The 21,422-nt window shown below is 36.9% G+C and overlaps 1 protein-coding gene across 11 annotated transcripts in view; it reads right to left on the reverse strand.

Annotated features, from left to right (window-relative positions):
- Positions 1 to 21,422, reverse strand: part of LOC129732802 (probable G-protein coupled receptor CG31760) — a 177,562-nt gene that overhangs the window by 37,247 nt on the left and 118,893 nt on the right. For all 11 annotated transcript variants that reach the window (XM_055694065.1, XM_055694068.1, XM_055694072.1 and 8 more), the window contains 5 exons: positions 6,693 to 6,879; positions 5,222 to 5,420; positions 4,997 to 5,161; positions 4,344 to 4,937; positions 2,736 to 3,144 (listed from right to left, as the gene is read on the reverse strand). In XM_055694065.1, coding sequence (XP_055550040.1) covers positions 2,736 to 3,144; positions 4,344 to 4,937; positions 4,997 to 5,161; positions 5,222 to 5,420; positions 6,693 to 6,879 — 1,554 coding nt within the window. The remainder of the gene's footprint in view (positions 1 to 2,735; positions 3,145 to 4,343; positions 4,938 to 4,996; positions 5,162 to 5,221; positions 5,421 to 6,692; positions 6,880 to 21,422) is intronic.

A 21,422-nucleotide genomic window follows, 5' to 3' on the forward strand; every position in this document is an offset into this window, starting at 1 on the left:
TAAATCTATTACTGATGCTACCCGCTACAGCACAAAGACAGCATTTTGCTGAAGGAAATGCCACTGCATCAGCTGGCGCTGGCGATGCTGATACCCGCTGCAACTGTATCTGCTGCTGATACCCACTGCAACTGCTGCTGCTGTTGCTACCCTTTGTCACTGCTATCCGCTGTCATTGCTATCCGCAGAATTGCTGCTGCTGCTGCTAAATAAGGACTGTTGTAGTCGCTATCTTGAACCAATATGAGCAGTTTCGGCAAAAACAGGCTCTTATATAGACCAAATAGTACATGCCATTACAATTACTAGGTCTATAAATCTATCGACCGTGCTTGGGAAAGTAATCATGTAACGACCAATCAGAGGTAGCATTTTGCGTTTTGACAAAGCTTGACAATTTTCAATAGTTCGAATAATGAAATTACAATTTTCTGCATTTCAAAGGATTCTTAGAAGGTTTCCCTATCGAATGCTGCAAGAACAAAGCAAATCCATCGAAAACTAACATATTTTTTACTTTTACCGGGTTTAGGTTTTTATTTTACATCTCTAGCCGAACCCCCTGAGAAATGCAGTTCTACGTCAGAAATGTTATAAAGTATTGAAATAGCGCAAATATTCAGTTTATTACTTCATGTATAACATCTTGATGTATGGGTATATACTAACAGAGTTAGAAACAGAAGGATTCAGGGTTAGGTCAAGTATTTCTGCCAAGATGGGCTGAGGATGTACAAAACATGTTTCAAAAATCTTTTTACACGAAAAATATGATTACATTTATATTTTCCTTTCCTTTTTTTGTGTAGAATATTCGCCATGGCGTTGTTTTTATTCACCCCGTAAATTTGCGAATCGGGAGTTTTCCATGAAACAAAAGTAAAAGGTTGGTAAATAGGTACTTTACGGCAGTTCTTCACCGTAAGAACTTGAAATGCTTTACTACCGACCCAGTTCAGCATACGAACGAGCTTAAAGTGGAGCAAAACGGCATCCATATCCATAGTGTTTTGGCACTCGGAAACGTTCTGAACTTGAGCCTTCATTTTTTAACTTTCCTAACAAACTGACAGAAGTGCTTTTAACCCATAAAAGGAATTGTTTACTATTGAATTATTCGCGAAATTTTATTACAGGTCGGACTCGATTTTCCGGAACATCAAAATTTTTCTCATTCCGGATAATCGAGTTTTCCGGATAATCGAGTCACACAAAAAGTACTGAAATTTTGCGATTAACGAACAAAAAATAAATATTTCTTTTCTTTATTTTACTTATATGATGAAGTGGCGTAACCAGAAGATACTTCTGGGGCGAAAGGGGGTAAAATTTTAAGAAGCAAAAAAAAAATAAATTGGACATTGATTATTTTCACTCAATTCGAACTTGTCCCAAACATGTCGGAAGTGACTTAAATAGTAACAAATATGCCAGAAGGGATGGTAAAGGCAAAATTTCGGAATAAAAATTGAAAACGGACAACAAAAAAATAAAATTCCGGATAATCGAGTCTAAAATTCCGGATAATCGAATCTCCGGATGATCGAGTCCGACCTGTATATGATTTTATATTTATTTGCTCCACTGCACAGTGGTTTTAAACGCGAAAAACGTGATCGTCAGGCTTTTTAGTATGAAAATGCCATTTAAATGCTATAGTGTATTCGACAAAGCTTGTGTAGATCTTAAGGGGCATCTTTTGATGCAAATAAATTTTTGATTAGTTCACCTAAAAGTGAGATAAAATTTTTATTTTTTTTTACTTATCAAATCAAAACGAAATCTTCAGCCAAATTGAAAAACTTTGCTTAAGACACTTTGATTCTATCTCTTGAAAATCGACCAAATATACCTGTATGTATGTATTAGAAAAAGTTACTTGGTATTTTCCGATTTTTAGAAACTTTTGGAATGTCTGTGTATGAAACTACCTGTATGTGGTCGATTTTCAAGAGATAGAACCAAAGTACCTTCAGCAAAGTTTTTCCACATAAGACTGTCTACAACTTTGCTGAAGACTTCGTTTTGATTTGATAAGTATAATAAAAATATTTTTTCTATCTCCCTTTCAGGTGAATTAATCAAAAATTATTTTGCATCAAAGGATGCCCCTTAGAATGTACAAAAATTTTGTCGAATACACTATAGCATTTAAATGACAGCTTCATACTTAAAAGGCTGACGATCACGTTTTTCGCGTATGCTGCGAACAACATTTGACTAGAGCTACAACCATCACAAGGTCACATAAGTAACTCTTGATTTTTTTTTATTTAGGGTATGTGTTCCATTATATTTTGTTAAAAAATATATTCCAAAACTGCTGAAATATTGAAAGGCGGTTGAGAAATGCCTGAGCTATAACAGTTGTATGCACTGACATTTGACATCCAAATAATTATTTTTACTCCAAATTCAAAGCATATTTTTCGCAACCGAAAGATTTGTTTGAGTCCTCCGAAAGATTTATTTAAGTTTATAGTTGTTAGAGATTTGATAATATTTTTCGCTTCTAAAAGCTGTGATAACCGCAGTTTTCTACAGATTCTGACTCTAAGCTATCTGATTTTTTCATATATTTATAGATGGTTAGATTGTTTGGTCACTTATTAGGAAGCAATTTGGTATTGTTACTGTACATTTCTGACTGTCTTTGTCTGATCATTTTCAGAATTTGCGTTTGATATTTTTATAAACCACTATCCTTCTATGTCCACGTTGGAAAAATTTCTTACCTTCTCTGCGAATGGCGGCGCCGACAATGTCCAGGTGCCCAGGAAAATGAGCATCACCAGCAGTATTGGAACCATCCACTGGAGCAGTTGTTTATCCGTTAGTTTTACCTTATGGGCAGATTTAACACGATAGGTCAATGAAACCCGCCAGGTCTTCATCAGCAGAGCCGTGTACGTAACGCAGAATCCCATATGTCGTGTCCACTTGGTGGCAATGCACGAGTAGGTGTCCAAGATTGGAAAGATGGCAGCCATCTCTAAATACATGAAGGCACAACCCAACAGGGTGATGGTAAGAAAAATTGGACTGGCCACTTTGAAAACCTTGACCTTGCGATATTGGTACATATAAAGCGCGAGAACTACGGTGAAACCGGCACACATAACCGAAAATGTTAGCAAAGTGGTTCTGCGGAAAATGAAAAAATGTACATTTTCATTCTTCATCTGTTATTCTCTGTTTCTTATTTTATAGAATCATTCACTCCCCCCACAATTATGGAACTTCCACAATTACGGATCACTTTTGTGTCTCATGTTATTTAACTCAGTTAAACTAACGGTTCGAAAGCATGTAACATTTTTGCAGTAAAATATGCCATATTTGCTAGCTTTGAACACAGAAAACATCGTTTTTATTCCTAGTTTGATATGTTTTCCATAAGCGTGAAATATTGTCTTCCAGAATCTATCAAAATATTTGTCATTTTTCTCAATCAGCGTAAGTAGCACGCTCATCATTCATAAGGTTCATATGTAATATTATCGCTAATTCTCGTGCAAAAAATAACTCATACACATAGATCAAGGTAAGTTCTCCACGATTCATCAAAACGTTGATGGTTGATAACGATTTTTCTGTGAAAACTAGTTATATTCTAAGTGTTCCATAATAAGGACCGAGATAAGATAGTTCTCTATAAATATGGATCACTCCGATTCAAATGTGATTCACCAATTACAACACCCTCTCAACTTCAATTGATCTCTAAACGGAAGCTAAACAGTGCTGAGCCTTTGAAAAGTATTATTTCGAAGGCACGAGGGACAGGAAAGCAACGTAAAGCGTGAAACTGTTATGATGTACCGTTTACAATGGTTCATTGCTATCTTCGGAAGCGACAGACCTGGACTCTCGATCTAACTGCAACCTCAAAAGCCACATAAAATGTGGCCAGGCCATGCGGGATCTTTAATACGATTTAAATTATGTTATTTCTTAAAATTACATAATTCGAATAAGGTTTATTGAATAAATTCGTTGCCAAAAGTTGTTTTTATTATGCTGATCCATAATATGATGCGAATTGTCTCATAATTAGAACCGCTCTCAAAAGTGATCCATAATTGTGTATTTGGTGAGTTATGAAATAAATATACTTTCTGAGAAATATTCACAAAACATGGGAACAAATACTTAATAAAGTGAAAGATAACATATTTCTGTGACTGAAAACATTTAGAGATTACTTATAAACAATAAAATTGGTCAGAAATGAGTTTTTGAATTCGTGATCCATAATCGTGGGGGGACACAAAATCATTATTGAAATTTTAAAAACATGTGTTCTCAAGTTTGTTTTTTGAAATATACATTGAAATCCTTACCTAAATACCCAGTTGTAGACTGCTAGACAAGCTTCCGGTCCCGTGCAGGTTCCGCAGCCAGGGGCACACCGGACGCACACAAAAACGTCCATATAGTAAGTACTAATGTTATCCCGGTACTCCTGGAAGGCAACCTCCATGATGCTTCCGTTGAATCCTCTCGGGTGAGGTGCGGAGAAAAAACCATCCTTGCACTTACACTCGTAGGCTCCGCGAGTCCAACCCTGGATCACCTTTAGATTTCTTTTGATCATAGCTGCCAAATTTATCGTGCCGTTATTGATATTACTGCTGGCATCACTAAAGCTACTAGTGTTACTATAGTGGTTATAGTTTAAATTGACTGCCGTTGGAACGTTAACTAGCACCGGCCGGTAGACGCAACGCATGCTGTAGTCATGGCACTTGTGCGACCCGTGAAAAACTTCTATCTGATTGAGTTGATCCTCGTCGCTAAGTTTAATGTTTCGTACAAACGGGTAGTATTGTCTTAAATGGTGATTGTAGCCCATAATCTCCAACTTGTTTGGATTGTCGCATTGGTTAACCTGCAGATCGGAGATATCGACATCAATGCTGAGAAAACCACGTAACCTAGGTAAAAAGCTACAGTTAATGTATCAAAATTTATGAATTTATTTGGCTAATCCTACCCATGCCGTCCCATCGGTGGTATTGCAACGCTGTAGGATAGAATCCACCGTTTGTGGTTACACGAGTAGTAAGGATAGGTCCACCAGCCTCGATACGATATGTTAAGAGGTGAAGGAGCAAACTTTGGCGACCGAAGACCCGGAGATGATGATTCATCCTCGAACCTGTTCGTAGGATTTCCTTTGGTTACAAATTTACCCAATCTCACAATGATTTACATTTACCAAGGATAGTTGTGATCGGGAGCTTTGCCAACGGCAATCCCTTCTTCTTCCATCCGGAGAGGTCCCGCCATGCCAGAAGTTGGTTTGTCCCACCAAACTGAGTTGGTTATCATCCCATCGGAAATGTTGATCGAGAGAATCCTGGCACTCGTGACATGTGGATCCGATAGTAAACCTTTCGCCAGCGCATCCAGAAGACCTTTAACGAATGCGTTACAACAGAAAAATATTAACTTTTTGTCGATTCATGCTCCATAACTAATGTGTGTGCTTCTTCAAATAAGATATAGTGTCAAATCATCAAATCGTTTACACGAAAACGTTTGGTCCAATAATATCCCTCCCAAAATCACTCAATTTGTATCCCAACTGACAACAGCAGGTCTCGCTAGGGAATTTCATTAAAGTACTTCAGTGCCCAGTTGGTGTACTGGGGAGAAACTTGTTCGTGGTGGACTTCAAACTGTCAGCCACAAAGTCATAATTCCACACGAGCATCCGCAGCTTTTCGGCGGCCGTTGGATCGATATTTTCCCTCAATCAATTTACGTTCACCTTCGACCCGTTGCCTAACAGTATTTTCGCACAGTCACGGCTAGGAAAGCGCGCCTACACGAGAACCTGGTAGCACTGTTTAAGACTCCGTCGACGCAAATTGGCTCAGCTGATTGTAAGTGTAATGGAGGCGCACGGCTATCCAACACAGCGTACTCTAGAGTGGGTGGGTCCAACGCATAATCTGCTTTTTACGAGAAGCTTTCATTCTTGACAGAACGAAGAGAAACAGAACAAGACGGATCGAAAAAGGAAGGGTGCTCGTGGTTTAATTTTGGTCTGGCTTTCTGGTGATAAAATGTGGACTTGAACTGAATGGCGAATGCTTACTAGAATGGGCGTTTGGCACTACGTTCATATAAAACGCTCTGGGGGGTTTTCTGGTGGGTGTTGTAATTTCGGAGAAACTTGGCCAGATGTGTGGTGCTAAGATAATTATTGTCGAGAAGCGAATTCCAAGAAATGTACTTAAGTGCTGAGTAGGGCAACTTTGTGGGATAGATTCGATTGCAGGTTGGCAGACATGCTTGACTAATTGTTTTCTGCTTATCTAATATTAGAGTCTTGGCTAGTAAAAAATCCCACATCACTTGATTAACAGGACTGAGCGCAGCCTCGGTAAACATATGACCTAACTTTTTTATCAAGATAAAACAATCTTCGGCTGTGTTGTATTGTGGTTGCTAAAGAGAAAGTATCGTAAATTAACTTCAGAGAGGTTTGCCACAGCGTTCGCATATGTTTAATGGCACGCACAAAATTGATTTAAAATACATTCTTCTGAAAAAGTTTTCAGTAATGAACACTTTTCATTAAGAGAAACACACTTTTAATTAAGATACCAGCATGATGAAGTTGAGTATTCGTATTATTTAGTTTCTTACGTCGGCGATTGCCCGCCAACTCTACAACTTACCGTTATGTCGAGCGACTCCCACATCTTGTAAAACTACTGCTGCCAGGTCCGCTTTCTGCCGGGCACCGGAGTAACGTTCCGGGTTCAGTGTTATTCGCAGTGGGCGAAAGAGTTTGGTAAGACAGAGAGTGCCCAAATTTTCGGTCGCTATGTCGTGAATAGTTTGCAGAGAATCTTCGATTGCTTCCTAGGAAGAGATAAACATTAGGAGTTAATTTTGGCAATCATTATTCAATATTTCATTATTATCATAGCAAATTGATTTTTCTTTTTTCAATGCTAAACAGAATGAACTATAAGCTCCAGTTCTGACCATAGCAGCTGGGAGAAGCTTTCTCTAACCATCTTGATAATGAATAAAATATATCACGGCTCTTTTTAAAGTTACTAATAAAATACGGGCTAACAAATCTGAAAGTTATTCCACTGGAGCTGCTCTCCTAGACATAAAAATGCATTTAACAGCGTTTGGCATAAAAGTTTGATTGCAAAATTGCTCACTTTCAATTTGCTAATTCGCTTTAATAAATTTTTTTAAAACTTATCTAGCTGAACGAATTTTGCAAGTTGCCCACCAAAATTCAAAATCTGATATTTATTGCCTAGTTTACGATATGATTTCGCCGACCGACCAGGCGTTTCCGCTCTCAATTTCGCTCGAACTTTGCCCTCTTGCAAAATGCATTTTCGTCCGGAACCAGATTTTCTTTTGAAGGTATTTCCATTCACGAGGAGTTTGTCAATAATGTATATAAATGTTTCTTTTGTTTTATATCCAAGATCTTTAGGATAGTGGAAAACTTCACTTCTAGATTTTTCTTTATTTCGCTCACAAAAATTGTAAATCAATTTACGACGATCTTCTTCCGACCACGCCTTTTTCCCAACTATGCGTCACTTGGCAGAATTGACTGGTCGTTAGGCTGTCCCAAAAAAATCGATGTTGGGAAAGTCAAGGTGCTCAGCCCTAAATTGAAAGATAATGTTTTTTACCGCATTTTTGTAAAACATTTCGACTTTCTAAAAAATCGTTTTCAGGTTGCCCAAACGTGATTTATGAAAAAATGACCTTTTCAAGCTACAAAACCACTCTTCTGCACTTTTTTCAAACCTGTTCGATTGCCAAATTTTTCCATATATTTTTTTTTATTTTTGGGGGATTGTTTTAAAATATTTTGCATGCTTTGGTTCAGCATCACATTCAATTATTTGACTTACAGAGCCCATTGAACATAACTAAAAAATGAATTTTTCTTAAAATTTTCAGATAAAACCCTTGAAAACACATATAAAAAATTATTTTGATTAAGAACTGAAATTTTTACTGCAAAACGGGATTCAAGACGAAAATTTACATGGAAAATTCCTCGATATCTTATCGGGGGGCTGAATTATTGGCGTTTTTACATGCGATGGAAAACTATGCATTTTATCAAAAATGCCACTAACGCTCAATATCTCCATTGCACGATGTTTTATTTTGCAGTTTGTGCGTATAATTTCCTAAATAGTGATTCAAATGTTGATCATACCCATAAGGTATGTTTGGAAAAATTTCAGGATATTAAAAAATGCATCTTTTAATGTAGAAAGATTGGTGATCAATCCACCAATGAGTGAGTTAAAAAATTTACTTTTTAACGCAAGGTGTCTTCGACATAGTTTTAGGTTATCTTGAAACAACCTTCTACTAAGTTATCAGCCATCCAAAATTGCATTTGTTTTCTAAACATTGTTATTTTTCTACTCCCAAAATAAAACAGTTATTTAACATATTTGTTAAAATGCATAGTTTTCCATCACATAGAAAAATGCCAATATCTCAGTTCCCCGATAAGATATCAAGTATCTTTTTTCATGTAAACTTTCGTCGTGAATCCCGCAATGAAAATTTCAGTTCTTGATCAAAAATTATTTTTATTTGTGTTCTGAAGGGTTTTATCTATAAATTATTAGAAAAAATATAATTTTTGTGATGTTTAATTGGCTCTGGGAGTCAAAAAACCGAATGCAATGCTTAACTGGACCATGCAAAATATTCAAAAACAATCCCACAAAAATAAAAAAATGTATGGAAAAATTTAGGAATCTAACAGAATTGGCAAAAGTGCAAAAGAGTGAGTTTGTAGCTTAAAAAAGTTATTTTTTCATAAATCCCGTTTGGGCAACCTGAAAACGATTTCTTAGAAAGTCGAAATGTTCTACAAAAATGCTTGCTATAAATAACATTGTCTTTCAATTTAGGGCTGAGCACCTTGACTTTTTCAACATTGATTTTTTTTGGGACACCCTACTGGTCGTGTTACCAGTTATATAAAAGTGGATCTTCATTTTGTGGAATAGGATTTTTCGATTTGTGCAGCACTTCGAAATCGTAGACCAGTTTTAAAGTTGTTCGGTTTTTTTTTCTTCATACGTTAAGCAAACAGTGTGTGCAGCAGGGAAAGCGAAAAATAAGGGAACTGGAAATATGATACAGATTTGGAAAAATATATGGGTCCCGTCGGGATGCGGTATATTTTTCCAAATCTGCATCATATTACCAGTTCGCTTATTTTTCGCTTTCCCTGCTGCACACATTGTCTGCTTAATGAACTCTACTGGGATGCTTATGCTTTATGCGATAATTAATTTTTGGATCCCGCAGCCGTGATCACCGTCTATTCATTGACTTTTTTGACACCTTGTTAATTTGGAATAAAAATCAAATAAATTACAAATGCAATGTATAGTAGCAGATCGGTAGTGTACTCCACTATTTGCAGACCAGCTCTGGGTGAGTCTCTGGACTGCCTTGCTATGTGGGGCCCAAAACAAAACGACAGTCAACAAGAGAAAATTATGGTTTTGCTTATGGAAGCCTCAGCAGGTTTTATGTACTACATTGTCATCAGAGGAGAGCACCTCGATTTCTTGGAGGATGTAGACTCATTTTAAGGTCAATCTAAACCAGCAGACGGATCGCTTCGTCTCGTTACCAAAAGGAGTAGACAGAGTACAGCACTAATGTCAAAGCAGACTACGGATTGCAAAGCCTATTTGAAGATTTCTCACACGAAGCAAATTAGAACGTACCTATTCATGTAACCGCCGAGTCGCTCGCTCGCGGATGCTGAGCAGAGCTGACACACAAGATTGGATATTATTAGCTGATTACGAAACGATCTTGCCTTTCTTTCTTTTCTTATCGTTGTGTTTTCATGGCTGGATATTTCGGACATAATTTAATCTGCCGAATAAGCTTACCAGATACGACTAGCTTTCAGATTGGAACAGGGGACCTTATTCCAAACTTACAGACATTTGCTATTGAAGACATTTGCTATTGAGCGATTGTTGAAACAAGTTAAACATAAACATAAGTTTGGTGCTATAGTCTTCTTTTATTTGGAAAGCCCTTCAACCGAATTTTATTCAATTTATCCCTCATAACGCACAAGTATATCTGGCCAGTCGTAACAGTCAAATCTCATTAGAGAAATTTTCTGAAAAAGGAAAAGTAAAAGATTGGCTTATTTATCTTTAAAAAGTTTAAGTTACCCTGGTCGCTGATATCTGACTTTTTAATATCGTAAATAGTATCCAGCTTTTTCAAAAAAATTCTTTGTTTAATGCTAACTCTTTCCATTGATCGTAAGATAGGTCTCCATATCGTTCAATAGATGGATGCTATCCCACCAAGTAAAACTTGGCCTACATGATCGTAGGCGACTAGCCTGTAACCGAGCTGCACAACGAAGTGGATGAGATCGATGCCGCCTATATACATGTCCCCACCAGCGCATCTGATAAACGCGAATTTTTTTCGTTATGCGTCGTTTATTAAGCAAGTGATTTGTTGATGTTACAGGTATGGTAGTGCAATCTGTGTTTTGACATAAAGCGGCCATATTCTGCACCACCTGCCTCTCATAGCCACGAAGGGACTTCCTGCTGTATTTGGTCAAAACTGCTACCTGCGTTATGATTCAATTTTTTTCGATTTTTCTAGCTTTTGAGCAGAGGTTTTTGTATACTATGTCCCAATTATGACTAGTTTGGCATTTTGTCAACAAACTTAAGATATATATTTTGGTCAATTTGCATATTTGCGTTTTTTAAACTATTGGGGCTTTGGATGCATGAAACTTTGCCAATTTTTCTATTTGATAGGCAACACTCGCATCAACAGCTAATAGAGAATCGGCGTGAAATATCGTGCTCCCGAGCGTCTCCGTCGGTAGGCGTGGATTGAGCGCTCGTGCATAATGCTTCGGTGTAAACGCGTCTCTGGCCCGGGAGTGTTCTGCTCATATAAATGTTTTCGAAATGTAGTGACCCAACTCTATAATATGTTAGTATAACATTTTGCGTTTCACTAGGACATACCACACACACCTGTGCGTGGCCCTAATAACACTCTATTGTTTATTTCTGCTTTAAATCGGTCTCAAATAAGGAAATCGCTTTTTAAGATCAGACGCACAATTTACAAAAAAAGTCGTTAGTCGACCTGTTGAGCACAAAGCCAAATGTCCGGTTCATCGAATATCTAGAGACTTCGCGTCGATACCTTTCATGAGGTCGTATTTTCTACTGTTTGGTTATAACCGTGTTATAATTTTCGGTTTAAAGAAGGTCACTTCACGAAGAAGTGATAGGAGTGGCGAGGCGTTAACGTAGAGTCAACTCTCGTAGCTTTCGTAATATTTTGTAGTCAGCTGAGATAAATCAATGAGATATACGTTTCGGTAGTTGCATGATGACTTCATAAACAGATTGAATCTTTCTTGATTGAGTCATAGGTCCGGTATCCTCGCGTACGCTTTATTTTTGCGGTGTTGAATCATCAACGGGAATAAGTTCGGATCGCGTTATGATTTCCGTAGAAGTTATAATGAGCTCGTACGCGCGATATTTGTTATAATGAACCCGGTACTTGGACTCAGCGCATCGTTTACCAAAACGAAACCTGCTGCAATCCTTACTCTTTTCTCCAACATCCCAGTGATTACTCGTGGAAGTGCAGAGGTGTTCTCGGCTTCCAATAAAGCGAGTATCACGTCAACATATTCCTATACACCCTCCTTCTTTGACCTGCATTCGGATGCGGCCGGCGCTGGTATTGCCTAATAGAGATTAAAGTCACCAGTTTTTACACATTGAGGATGAATGTTAATCCCAAGCATCATCCATTGGTTCTCTGTGTAATTACAGCTGATCTGGCAATAACGGAGTAGCAACCGCGGGCGGTCAATCATGCTCCTGCTCATGCTCATGCTCTACTGGGATGCTTATGCTTTATGGTAAATATAAGTTTTTCCCGTACATATTATTAGGATTCTGCTTTTCGTTTAGGATGGACTCAGGAACTTCGTTTTCAGAAAAGAAGTCCCCATGAAAAATTTTAGGCCATTCGGACATCGCTATATGGAGCCTCGAAGCAAAAATAATACAGAAATTTCATAATTATTTTCATCGGTCCAAAAATTTTAACTTTGACCGTTTAGAGGCACGACTTCCGTAAATCCGATCGCAAAGGATGAGTTATATTTTGAATATTCACCAGGAACTTGTAATACATAAATGTGAGAAACTTGTAATATACACTATTTCCAAAGCTGCAAAAATGTGATCGAAATTGTTTTGGCTTTGACAACTTTGCCGAAAACACCATATTTGGTGTTTTCGGCAAAGTTGCTTATCAAAAAAAGTGCTACAACATTACCGAACAAAGTATTTTTTTATATGCAGAAATGAGAAAAGTAAAATCCGTTTCTCGATTTTAGGTTGATTTATCACAAAATAGTAACAAAATAGTAAATGTACTTTTTTGGAGTTTTCCTGCTCTTTAAAATCAATTTTTCCAATATAACTTTTAAGAACGATTTTCTACATTTTTTCAATGATCCAAAATCTTGAAGAAAGTGTATTTATATCTCTTATATATCTGGAGTTATTGAAGATTTTTATCAAAGTATTGCACTAATTAACTTAAAGATATCTGCGATAAACCGCAAATATTCGCGAACAAAACAATTTCTAAATTAAAGTATTAGTCAAACATTGTCAAAATTGTGGGAAATCATTATTAACAGTTATTTTGGAGAAAATATTTAAAGTCATTCAATATAAAACTCCAGACTTTGGTGCTACATTCCGATTCGGAACTTGAGCTTCTATTTATTATACACATACTTTGCAGCCGACTGTTTAGTGTACAGGAAAATTGCGGGGCTAGCACTACGATCCCACTCACACTAACAGTCTCCTCCGAGTCGAAACTCGAACCTACGACGACTGGCTTGTTCGGCCAGCATCGTACCTCGAGACCAGCTGGGAGCCATTCAATAAAAAACTCCAGAAAAGCCCGTTAAAATATGTATGTAGTCTTCGGTAAAGCTTATCTTATAAAATTTGACATAATTTTGCCGAAGAAAGCGGATTTTTATGTGCAAAAATGAAAAATGTAAAATTCGTTTCTCACTTTTAGGTGGATTAATCACAAAGTTGCAACTTCTTTAGAAGGGAAAATAATTAATGGAAGAACTTTGCTGAAGACACTACAGCACTTAACTTAATTTTTCGGATCTAAACAATTTTGGTACCGTAAACTGGGGTAACTTTGATCACCGGGGTGACTTTGATCACTGTACCTCTTTTTTGAAAATGTGGTAAAAAGCGCTCGTAGTGCTTGGGACTTGTCGTAATCTTCACTGAATGCGCGGATATATGTTCGCATTGCTACTACTCATGCATTTCCTGCTATTTTAAGAGTGTTTTTCATGCTAAAATATTAATTGAAAATAGAGTGTATTTTTGGCGATTTTTGTTGCATACAAACAATCGGTTCAAGCAGATTTAAAACAACAAGTTGCAATACGTAAAGTTTTTTTTTATTTTGTTCCCAGATTAGTTCTTAAGATGAACAAATATTATAACAATACATTTTATTGTTATTTTTGCAAGTTTTTCCTCAAAGGCAATGTTGAGTCCCAATATTCTCCACAGCGTATTACATATTTCTTCTTAACAAAAACCCTAGACGTGGAGTAACATGCAAATTTGGCCAATTTCATAAGTCATATTCCTCGTGGACTAGTTTTTGATGATTTTAGATCACCTTCTCTCTCAGTGGATAACAATTCATATATATTTAAAAAAATTTGTATGAATCTCGTACATTCGCCATTATAAACTGTTCACGTAGAATGTAAATGGCCCCCAAATTGCTTTCCATATTTATAAACTCGTTTAAGCCGTTTAAGGCTGTTCAATTTAGTGAAAGTAGCAAAGTGTTAAACCAAATTCATCAAAACAATGAAGTGATCAAAGTCACCCCGGAATGATGATTGGTGTAAAATTTTTAGAGTATATTTAAAAACAGCAAAAATGTTGCTAAACTTTTGAGGTAGTGACTGAATCTTTTTCAATGCATGCCAGTACTTATTTTAAAAATATCGAATCATATTGTTTTCAGTATATTCTGAAAATATTTGAGATACAATCAAAAAAATGATCAAAGCCACCCCAGTTTACGGTAACTTTTTTGCAGCTTTAGGAACAGTATGCCCCGGAGAGATTTTTCCGATTTTTTCCTGTCCTTTTCTAGCTTTTCAATTCTTGGCTTTGTGTTTGTCAGCTATAGTTACCAAGAAAGAAAAAAATTGTCTGTGTCCTTATTTTTGTTGCCTATTCATATCGCTACCAAGCAGTCGTCGTTGTTTTCCCACGGGAAACAAGGTGTTAAGTAGCAGAACTTTATTCTGGGGAAGGAATGTAGAAAAAATATTCCATTTCAGACTATGCAACAGAAGGTTGTACCCCTAAACGAAACGCGAAATGTCAATTTCCATTGGAACCCTACTGTTTACGTCATGCGATAAACCACAATTCGAACGTTGTTTTCATATTAACCAATAACTGAGCAATCATGTTGAGGCCATAAATGGGTGATTACGAGCCCCCGCTTCGAACTTTTTAAGGCACAAAACTCGGTAATAGTTAATGCGTTACCCGTGAAACCGCTAAAGCTAATAATGCTCAAATATTGGTATTTCCGTAAGCAGGGTGACACCAAGAGGCTAGAGTGTTATGCTTAAGAGATTGACAAAGATAGTACAGATGAATTTGACACACCATTTCTACCAAATACTTTTTTAAGAAAAGGTTTCTATTAAAAGTGAATCTTCTAAAAAACTTATTTAGCATACAAAATTAATTATTGTCTCGATTTATTTTTAATCTGTCGTTTGAAATTAAAAAAAAATTACCAAAAAAAAAAAAACAAAAACACTTGACTATTTCCATTATATTTTATGACGTTTATGACTAGTTTGCATTTTTTACGACCATTTTATTTTCCTCTGTGTGGACTCATCACTGCGACCAGAGACATTTTCATCTATTGTGATATTGCCCAGGTGTTTTCTGTACTCCGCACTTCATATTATTGGCAGTATCACTATTGAAGTGAATGATACGCTGCTTGTGTGTGAGAGTTTACCCTTTCGTTTCAACCTTACTGCTCTACTATACCGAGCCTCCTTCTATCCTACCAATATCGCCAAAATTACAATTTCCTGAACTGAGGCTACACCTAACGTTTCTCTCTGGCCAGGTTTATTCTAAGAGGGACTTATTATGTCAAGAGGAAGAAGTCTTATCGAAACCCCGTTCCTCGTGCCAATATCGCCATTGACAATTCCCTGTAGAGGATAAATATTCCTGAGATCAGTTTTATTATAAGAAGGACATTATTTTGTCAGGAGGAAGGAGTGTTATCGAAACCTCGTTCATCCTACCAACACCGCGTCACATTTAATTCCCTGAAGAGGCACTCAATGCTTCACCTCTGGTCAGTTTTATTATAAGTAGACTTTTATTTTTGTCAAGAGGAAGGAGTCTTATCGAAACCTTGTTCCTCCAGCCAAGACTGCGCCATAATTACAATTCCCTGAAGAGAACTATTATACGTTACTCAGAACAGTTTTATTATAAGAGGGACCTTTTTTTGCTAAGAAGAAAGGCAGCAAGGGTATTATAGCATTCAGCTTAAAGGAAGGGTATGTAGTGGAGAGCCTGAGAATAAACCCATGTTAAAGTCCTTTGACAACCAAATGGCCTGATTCTACTAAGATTCGAACCCACAACCACTCGCTTATCAAAGCGGACTCTGTAACCTTGCGGCTACGAAGTTCCCCACTCTACGACCATAAATCAGATAAAATATGTCTGAATATTCAAAGACAAAATGCCTATTCAACATAGGAATCATGGATGGAATCAACCGATGAATGCTGACATAGAGCAACAACATCAAGATAAATTTTCAGCTTTTGGATCTGTCAGAACTAATTAAACGTCTGCTGAATTGTAACAAATTGATGTGTGTCATAAAAGTAACAAGCTACAACCGTTCGCAAGTTTTTCGGTTGAACTTTAGAAGGAAAACTTTTACTAAGAATACATCATCTTGCTGTCAAGATGAGGGTAGCTCGTTTCTATGCCAAGACGCTAAATCATGCGGGATAAACGCTCTGGAAGAATGGTAAGAAGTTTGAAGTGTAGATAATTGAGTTTTGCAGAGGGCGATAAAGGCAGCGATGAAGGATTATTAGCGTTTGATGCAAACAAGTTGCCATTTTTGTTTTGATAGAACTCATTTCCAACGAAACGAAAATGCTTCACAATGAAGTTTGTTTTAAAATAAAGGGCTTTGTATGATACATTTATTATTTATTTTTATCCAATTGTTGTTTATGTACCTAATATCGAAAATAATTTAAAACAGTTCTAGAGCCTTATTTAGTTTAGTATCGTTTAGATAGTTTTTGAGTTAAAATAGAACGCCCAATGACCCAGTGATTAAGGCTTTCTGAAAAAGAAAAATCAAATTGAGGAATCACCACTTCTGATGGTTGCATTTGGAAGATAAATATTGCCTGAATATGTGTCTGGTATTTAGCCTTTGAGTGTTGTTCTGTTCATCTTATCTCAATTTTGTCTCTGTTTTGTCTCTGTCTCAACATTGTCTCTGACTTGCCATTGTCTTGTAACTTGATTAAGTTAAAAAAAAGATATCAAATTTAAATTTTAAGTGCTATTATCACCGGTATGACTGCTAAAGAGTAGAGCGTAGTGAGAGAAAACTCAATTAGTGGTCCAGCTTTTGAAGGATGGAAATATGAATAAAAAAACGACTGAATTCACAAATGTCGGATTTCATCCGAGCGAAGGCATAATTGTGTAATTTATTCCATTAGCACCGCTGCCAAATGCATCTACTGTCGAATCCGAGAAAGGTAGAAACAATTTTTGCGCTGTGGAAATTTGCTGATAGGCTTCGCTTAATCTTGTTATGATTCACATTATGACCGTTTCTATCTAAAGGCATGGATACTGTGAAACCGCTGAAATCGTGCAATTAGCCACGGATGAGATTAGAAGCGTATTAATTGTTTAGCTTTCCTGATGTCAGAAAAGCGCAAAAGGAGATGGTTCGTGGTAATATAATGGTTCAGGACAAAAAGGAATTAATTTTGATTTAAAAATATTATTTACCACATTTCATCCTACATTAATATCAACATCAACTAAAGTTGATATGTTGAACCCTCGTCCGTTGGTTGTGATATAAAATTGCTACTGACAAAATCACGAATCCAGGTAAATTATTTTAAAATTAATTCTTAAAACATTTTTTCATTGCTCTGAATCGTGTTGCCTAAAGGGCTCTTCGCTAAACGCCCTTCACGTAAGCCTGCTCTTACTTTGCCACCCATTTTGCGTTGAGTTTAATTCCTCGTGAAGTGAAAATCCTATAAGTACTTTTAACACAATAATACTCTCGCTTGTTGTGCTTCCGTACCTAGGCTACCATAATGTTTTCATATCTTGCCTCGGATCGGAAGCTGTGGTCGACGCTAATGATGTTCTTGTTTGCCTCTTCGTGCCGAGACCGACGCTGTTGACATCATAGCAGCTGGATGCCACGAATGTATGTTTAGGCGGATCTGTTTACCATTAAATTACTCGTATCCCGAAATGAATCCTGCGGCAGTTTTATTTCATTTCCGTTGTTTTTTGTTGCGGCTGGTTAACAGTTTTTAAATTTATGCCATGCCCTAAAGCAGGCTTGACGCTAGGAAGAATAGTGGTATTGTAGTTTTTTCCCTTTATGCTTTGTCAAATTATTATCGCTGAACTGTGTATTATCATCATGACAATCCCTAGAGCGATTAGGTCCGACCCTTTTGCTTGATGACAGTGTAAATTCTTGAAATCCAATACGTCAGATTTTGGCAAGATGTCGCTCGTTTTATTACAGAACAGCGTGCGGAAATTGGAACAACTCTCAGCTGTTACACTGTATGGTTGCAGATGAAATCCAATCTTTTTATGCTAATCAGAATTTTATTTCCTTTATAATACATTTTAGATCTTCGATGATACGAAATTGGCTTACTGGTTATACATACTAATGTACCTACATTTAAAATAGAATAACTGGCCAGGATGATATCAAATTGGTAGTAAAAATAATAACAGTCTTCCTTAAAATACAAGCATAATAATTATAATCGGTACGCCAGTCAAAATCTAATATCATACAGCAGAGACAGAAAATTTCAAAGCTTTCAGTTGGCTTGATACAGCAGCGAGCAGATTGGCAGCTTTGTAAATTTGTTCCTGAATATCACTGCACACGTGTTGAATTTTCATACAATCTAATTTCATTTTCAATCGTTCCATTTGGCTAAATGCTTGGTGGTGAGAATCCCAAAAAATTGGGCAATAACCCGAAACTGCTTTAATAACCATAAAAAAGCTCAACTAGTTTCTGAATTACCAACTAGTTTCTGAATTAAAAATTTAAATTTCAATGGTACATTTGCAGAATTTTTTTTTATCACCTAAACCTAACCTTACGGCAACATTAGCCTTCGTTTGGTGGACGCCCTAATTCCAGCTTGGTTCATACAAAAGGACGTTGGCTGCCAGCTCGTTTCCAGTGGATAAAACCCGTCTGTCAGATCGTTAATGAATTTTTAAGCATTTCCTTTAAATAGAAATTTATCATTATTCCCCGCAGCTCGGTTGATTGAAAGCGCTCCAAGGGATTTTTAGCTGGTAGCGGCTGTTCTGAGGAACAGCTTTTCACGCCATCTCGAAATCCTAACAAGCTCTCACTTTAAACATTAATGGCATGGACCGCCGGCTTCTCCAGCCTGAATGAAACTCTGAGTGCTATGTAGATGTGTATGTGCAAAAGGTTGAAAAGCGTTGTCGGCTTGCTATCGTTTTCTTCCGTACATAATGCAAACATGCTCGCGAAATGGCTTTCCATGTGCAGTGTCGATTTTCAACAAATGTGAGGAAACTAGTAGTCGAAAGATGAAAGCAAGCAGGAAAATGTCAACGTACTCTCCCGTTTAGTGCTTTGATAGGAGCGAAAATGTGATGGGAGAGATGTACACTCGGTAAACATTATCCGACTTGATTAATTCGTATGCTTGAATATGAAAGTCATATCTTATGCATAAACTGTTTTAGATTGTTTAACAGAACGGGTATTACAAAAGGAATAGTTCAGTTTGGTAAAAGAACGTTTGTACAAACAGAGCACATAATTAAACTTTGGTAAATTTTGTACAATAGGTAATGAGAGTAATCCGCAATGTTATCATATTAAAAAATTAGTAAAGTTGATCTGAATATTCAAGCAACTGAATCGATAACCAATTCTAGTGAAAACAGATTTCAAAGACTTGCATACTTTACAGATTTTACAGATTTCGCAGATCTTATAGATTACACAGACTTTATGTTTTACAAATATTGCAGATTAATAATTTTTTTTACACATTTCATATTAGGTTTAAAAATTTTTTATTGGGTACTTCTGATTGGTTTAATAAAAAATAATAAAAAGAAATAATGAATAGTCAACCTAACTCTCTTTGGTCTCGATAACCAACTGGCTACGTTCTAACATACTTTTCACGAGTGCTTAGAAATGTTTAGGGTCCACCTCGTCCCAAGTCTCCAAAGTTTTCCGAGTACACATTAATTTTTGCTGTTCGTCATAGTTTTCGAAAACCGCAGGCGCTCCACAAGGTGGCAACTTCGGACCTTTGCTGTTTACGCTGTTCTTCAAAGACGTTTCCTCACTACTGGACTGTAAACTAGTATACCCAGACGATCTTAAGATGTACTTTCTAATAAGCTTTATCGACGACTGTCGGCGGTTACAAGGGTTTTCGGATAAGTTTGCTTCTTGGTGCCGCAAAAACTGGTTCACGGTTTGCATTAGTAAATGTCAATTGATGCCCTTTCACCGCAAAATGAATCCAATTGTATTCAACTATCAAATTGATAATCCGAACCTAACTAGATTTGACCATGTTAATGACCTCGGAGTTTTGATAGATACTAAACTGACGTTCCATCTACGTCGAGACAACTTTTGAAATTTGTTCGCGACTTTATGGATCTCCAATGCTCGAAAATACAACGCTTTGCTCTCGTTCACTCACACCTCGAAAAGGCTAGCTTGGTTTGGTGCCACAAACTGGTACTAGTGTGGAATGCAATTTGAGCGAGTGCAGAAAAGATTCATGTGGATTGCGTTAAGAAATCTACCGTAGGGTAACCCGGTTAACCTACCTCCATATCCTGACCGATGTCGTCTACTTGAAATTGACACGTTACAATGGAGCAGAGAAGTTCAAACAGCGGTGCTCGTAGCAAAAATTCTAAATTCCGAAATCGAGCCGCCAAAAATACTTTCAAAATTAAATTTTCGGGCCTCCAAACGTTTTCTTCGCTCTACTGGATTACTACAACCTAGCTTCCGCCGTACTAATTTCGAATTTAACGGCTCGTTAGCTTGCTCACGGTGCTCCCGCAGACCGTTATTATAAAAAAATGCACCAAAGAATCTGAGTACACCATTCGATTCGCTATGACGTCCAGAATCTCTGGTCAAAATTTCAAAATCATCGTACGATACATTTTTGAGTAATACCCTTATGAAGGTCTAGGAATATAAAAGGAATAGGAAGGAATATAATACTTGGAATGTGTAGAAACTATTTTGGAAATTATTTCATAAACTATTTTGGAAATTATTTCATCGTTTTGATATGACGACTGGCTTGTTAGGCCAGCATCGTACCCCGAGACCAGCTGGGAGAGACTTTTTTGTATTTTACACAAAAAAAGTGATATTAAAACAACGAAATACATGTTGTAAAGCGCGTTTTTCAACCACCATTTTATGAAATAATTTCCAAAATAGTTTCTACACATTCCAAGTATTATATTTCAAGGCATTAACAATTGGTGAAAAGATTTTTTTGAAAATCCCACAGTGCACAGTGGTCTAAATTCGGAAAACCGTGACCGCTTCAGATTTGACTGTGAAAAATGGATTTTATTTAATGTCTTTAGCAAATATGTTTCATAGAACAAGGCTTTAGTTTTGGCGTTTTCGGTTTTTCGATCAGATCAGAAAAATATTTTTTCTAATTTTCACTATACCAGCTTGCTTCCTTCAACAAAGTTGTGGAAAAGTTTAAAAGAAAAACAATTGCTGAATACTGCGATGTCCTTTCTGTACATTGGGCACGACAAAATAGAGTTTTTTGTAGAACACCTCTCTTTAAAATCAGTTTTTTATCTATAACTTTTGTTCGAGTAAAACGTTTTATATCGGCACTTTTTGATTTTAAATACCGGTGAATTTTT

The sequence above is a fragment of the Wyeomyia smithii genome, chromosome 3, assembly GCF_029784165.1.
Source record: "Wyeomyia smithii strain HCP4-BCI-WySm-NY-G18 chromosome 3, ASM2978416v1, whole genome shotgun sequence".
Lineage (NCBI taxonomy): Eukaryota > Metazoa > Arthropoda > Insecta > Diptera > Culicidae > Wyeomyia > Wyeomyia smithii.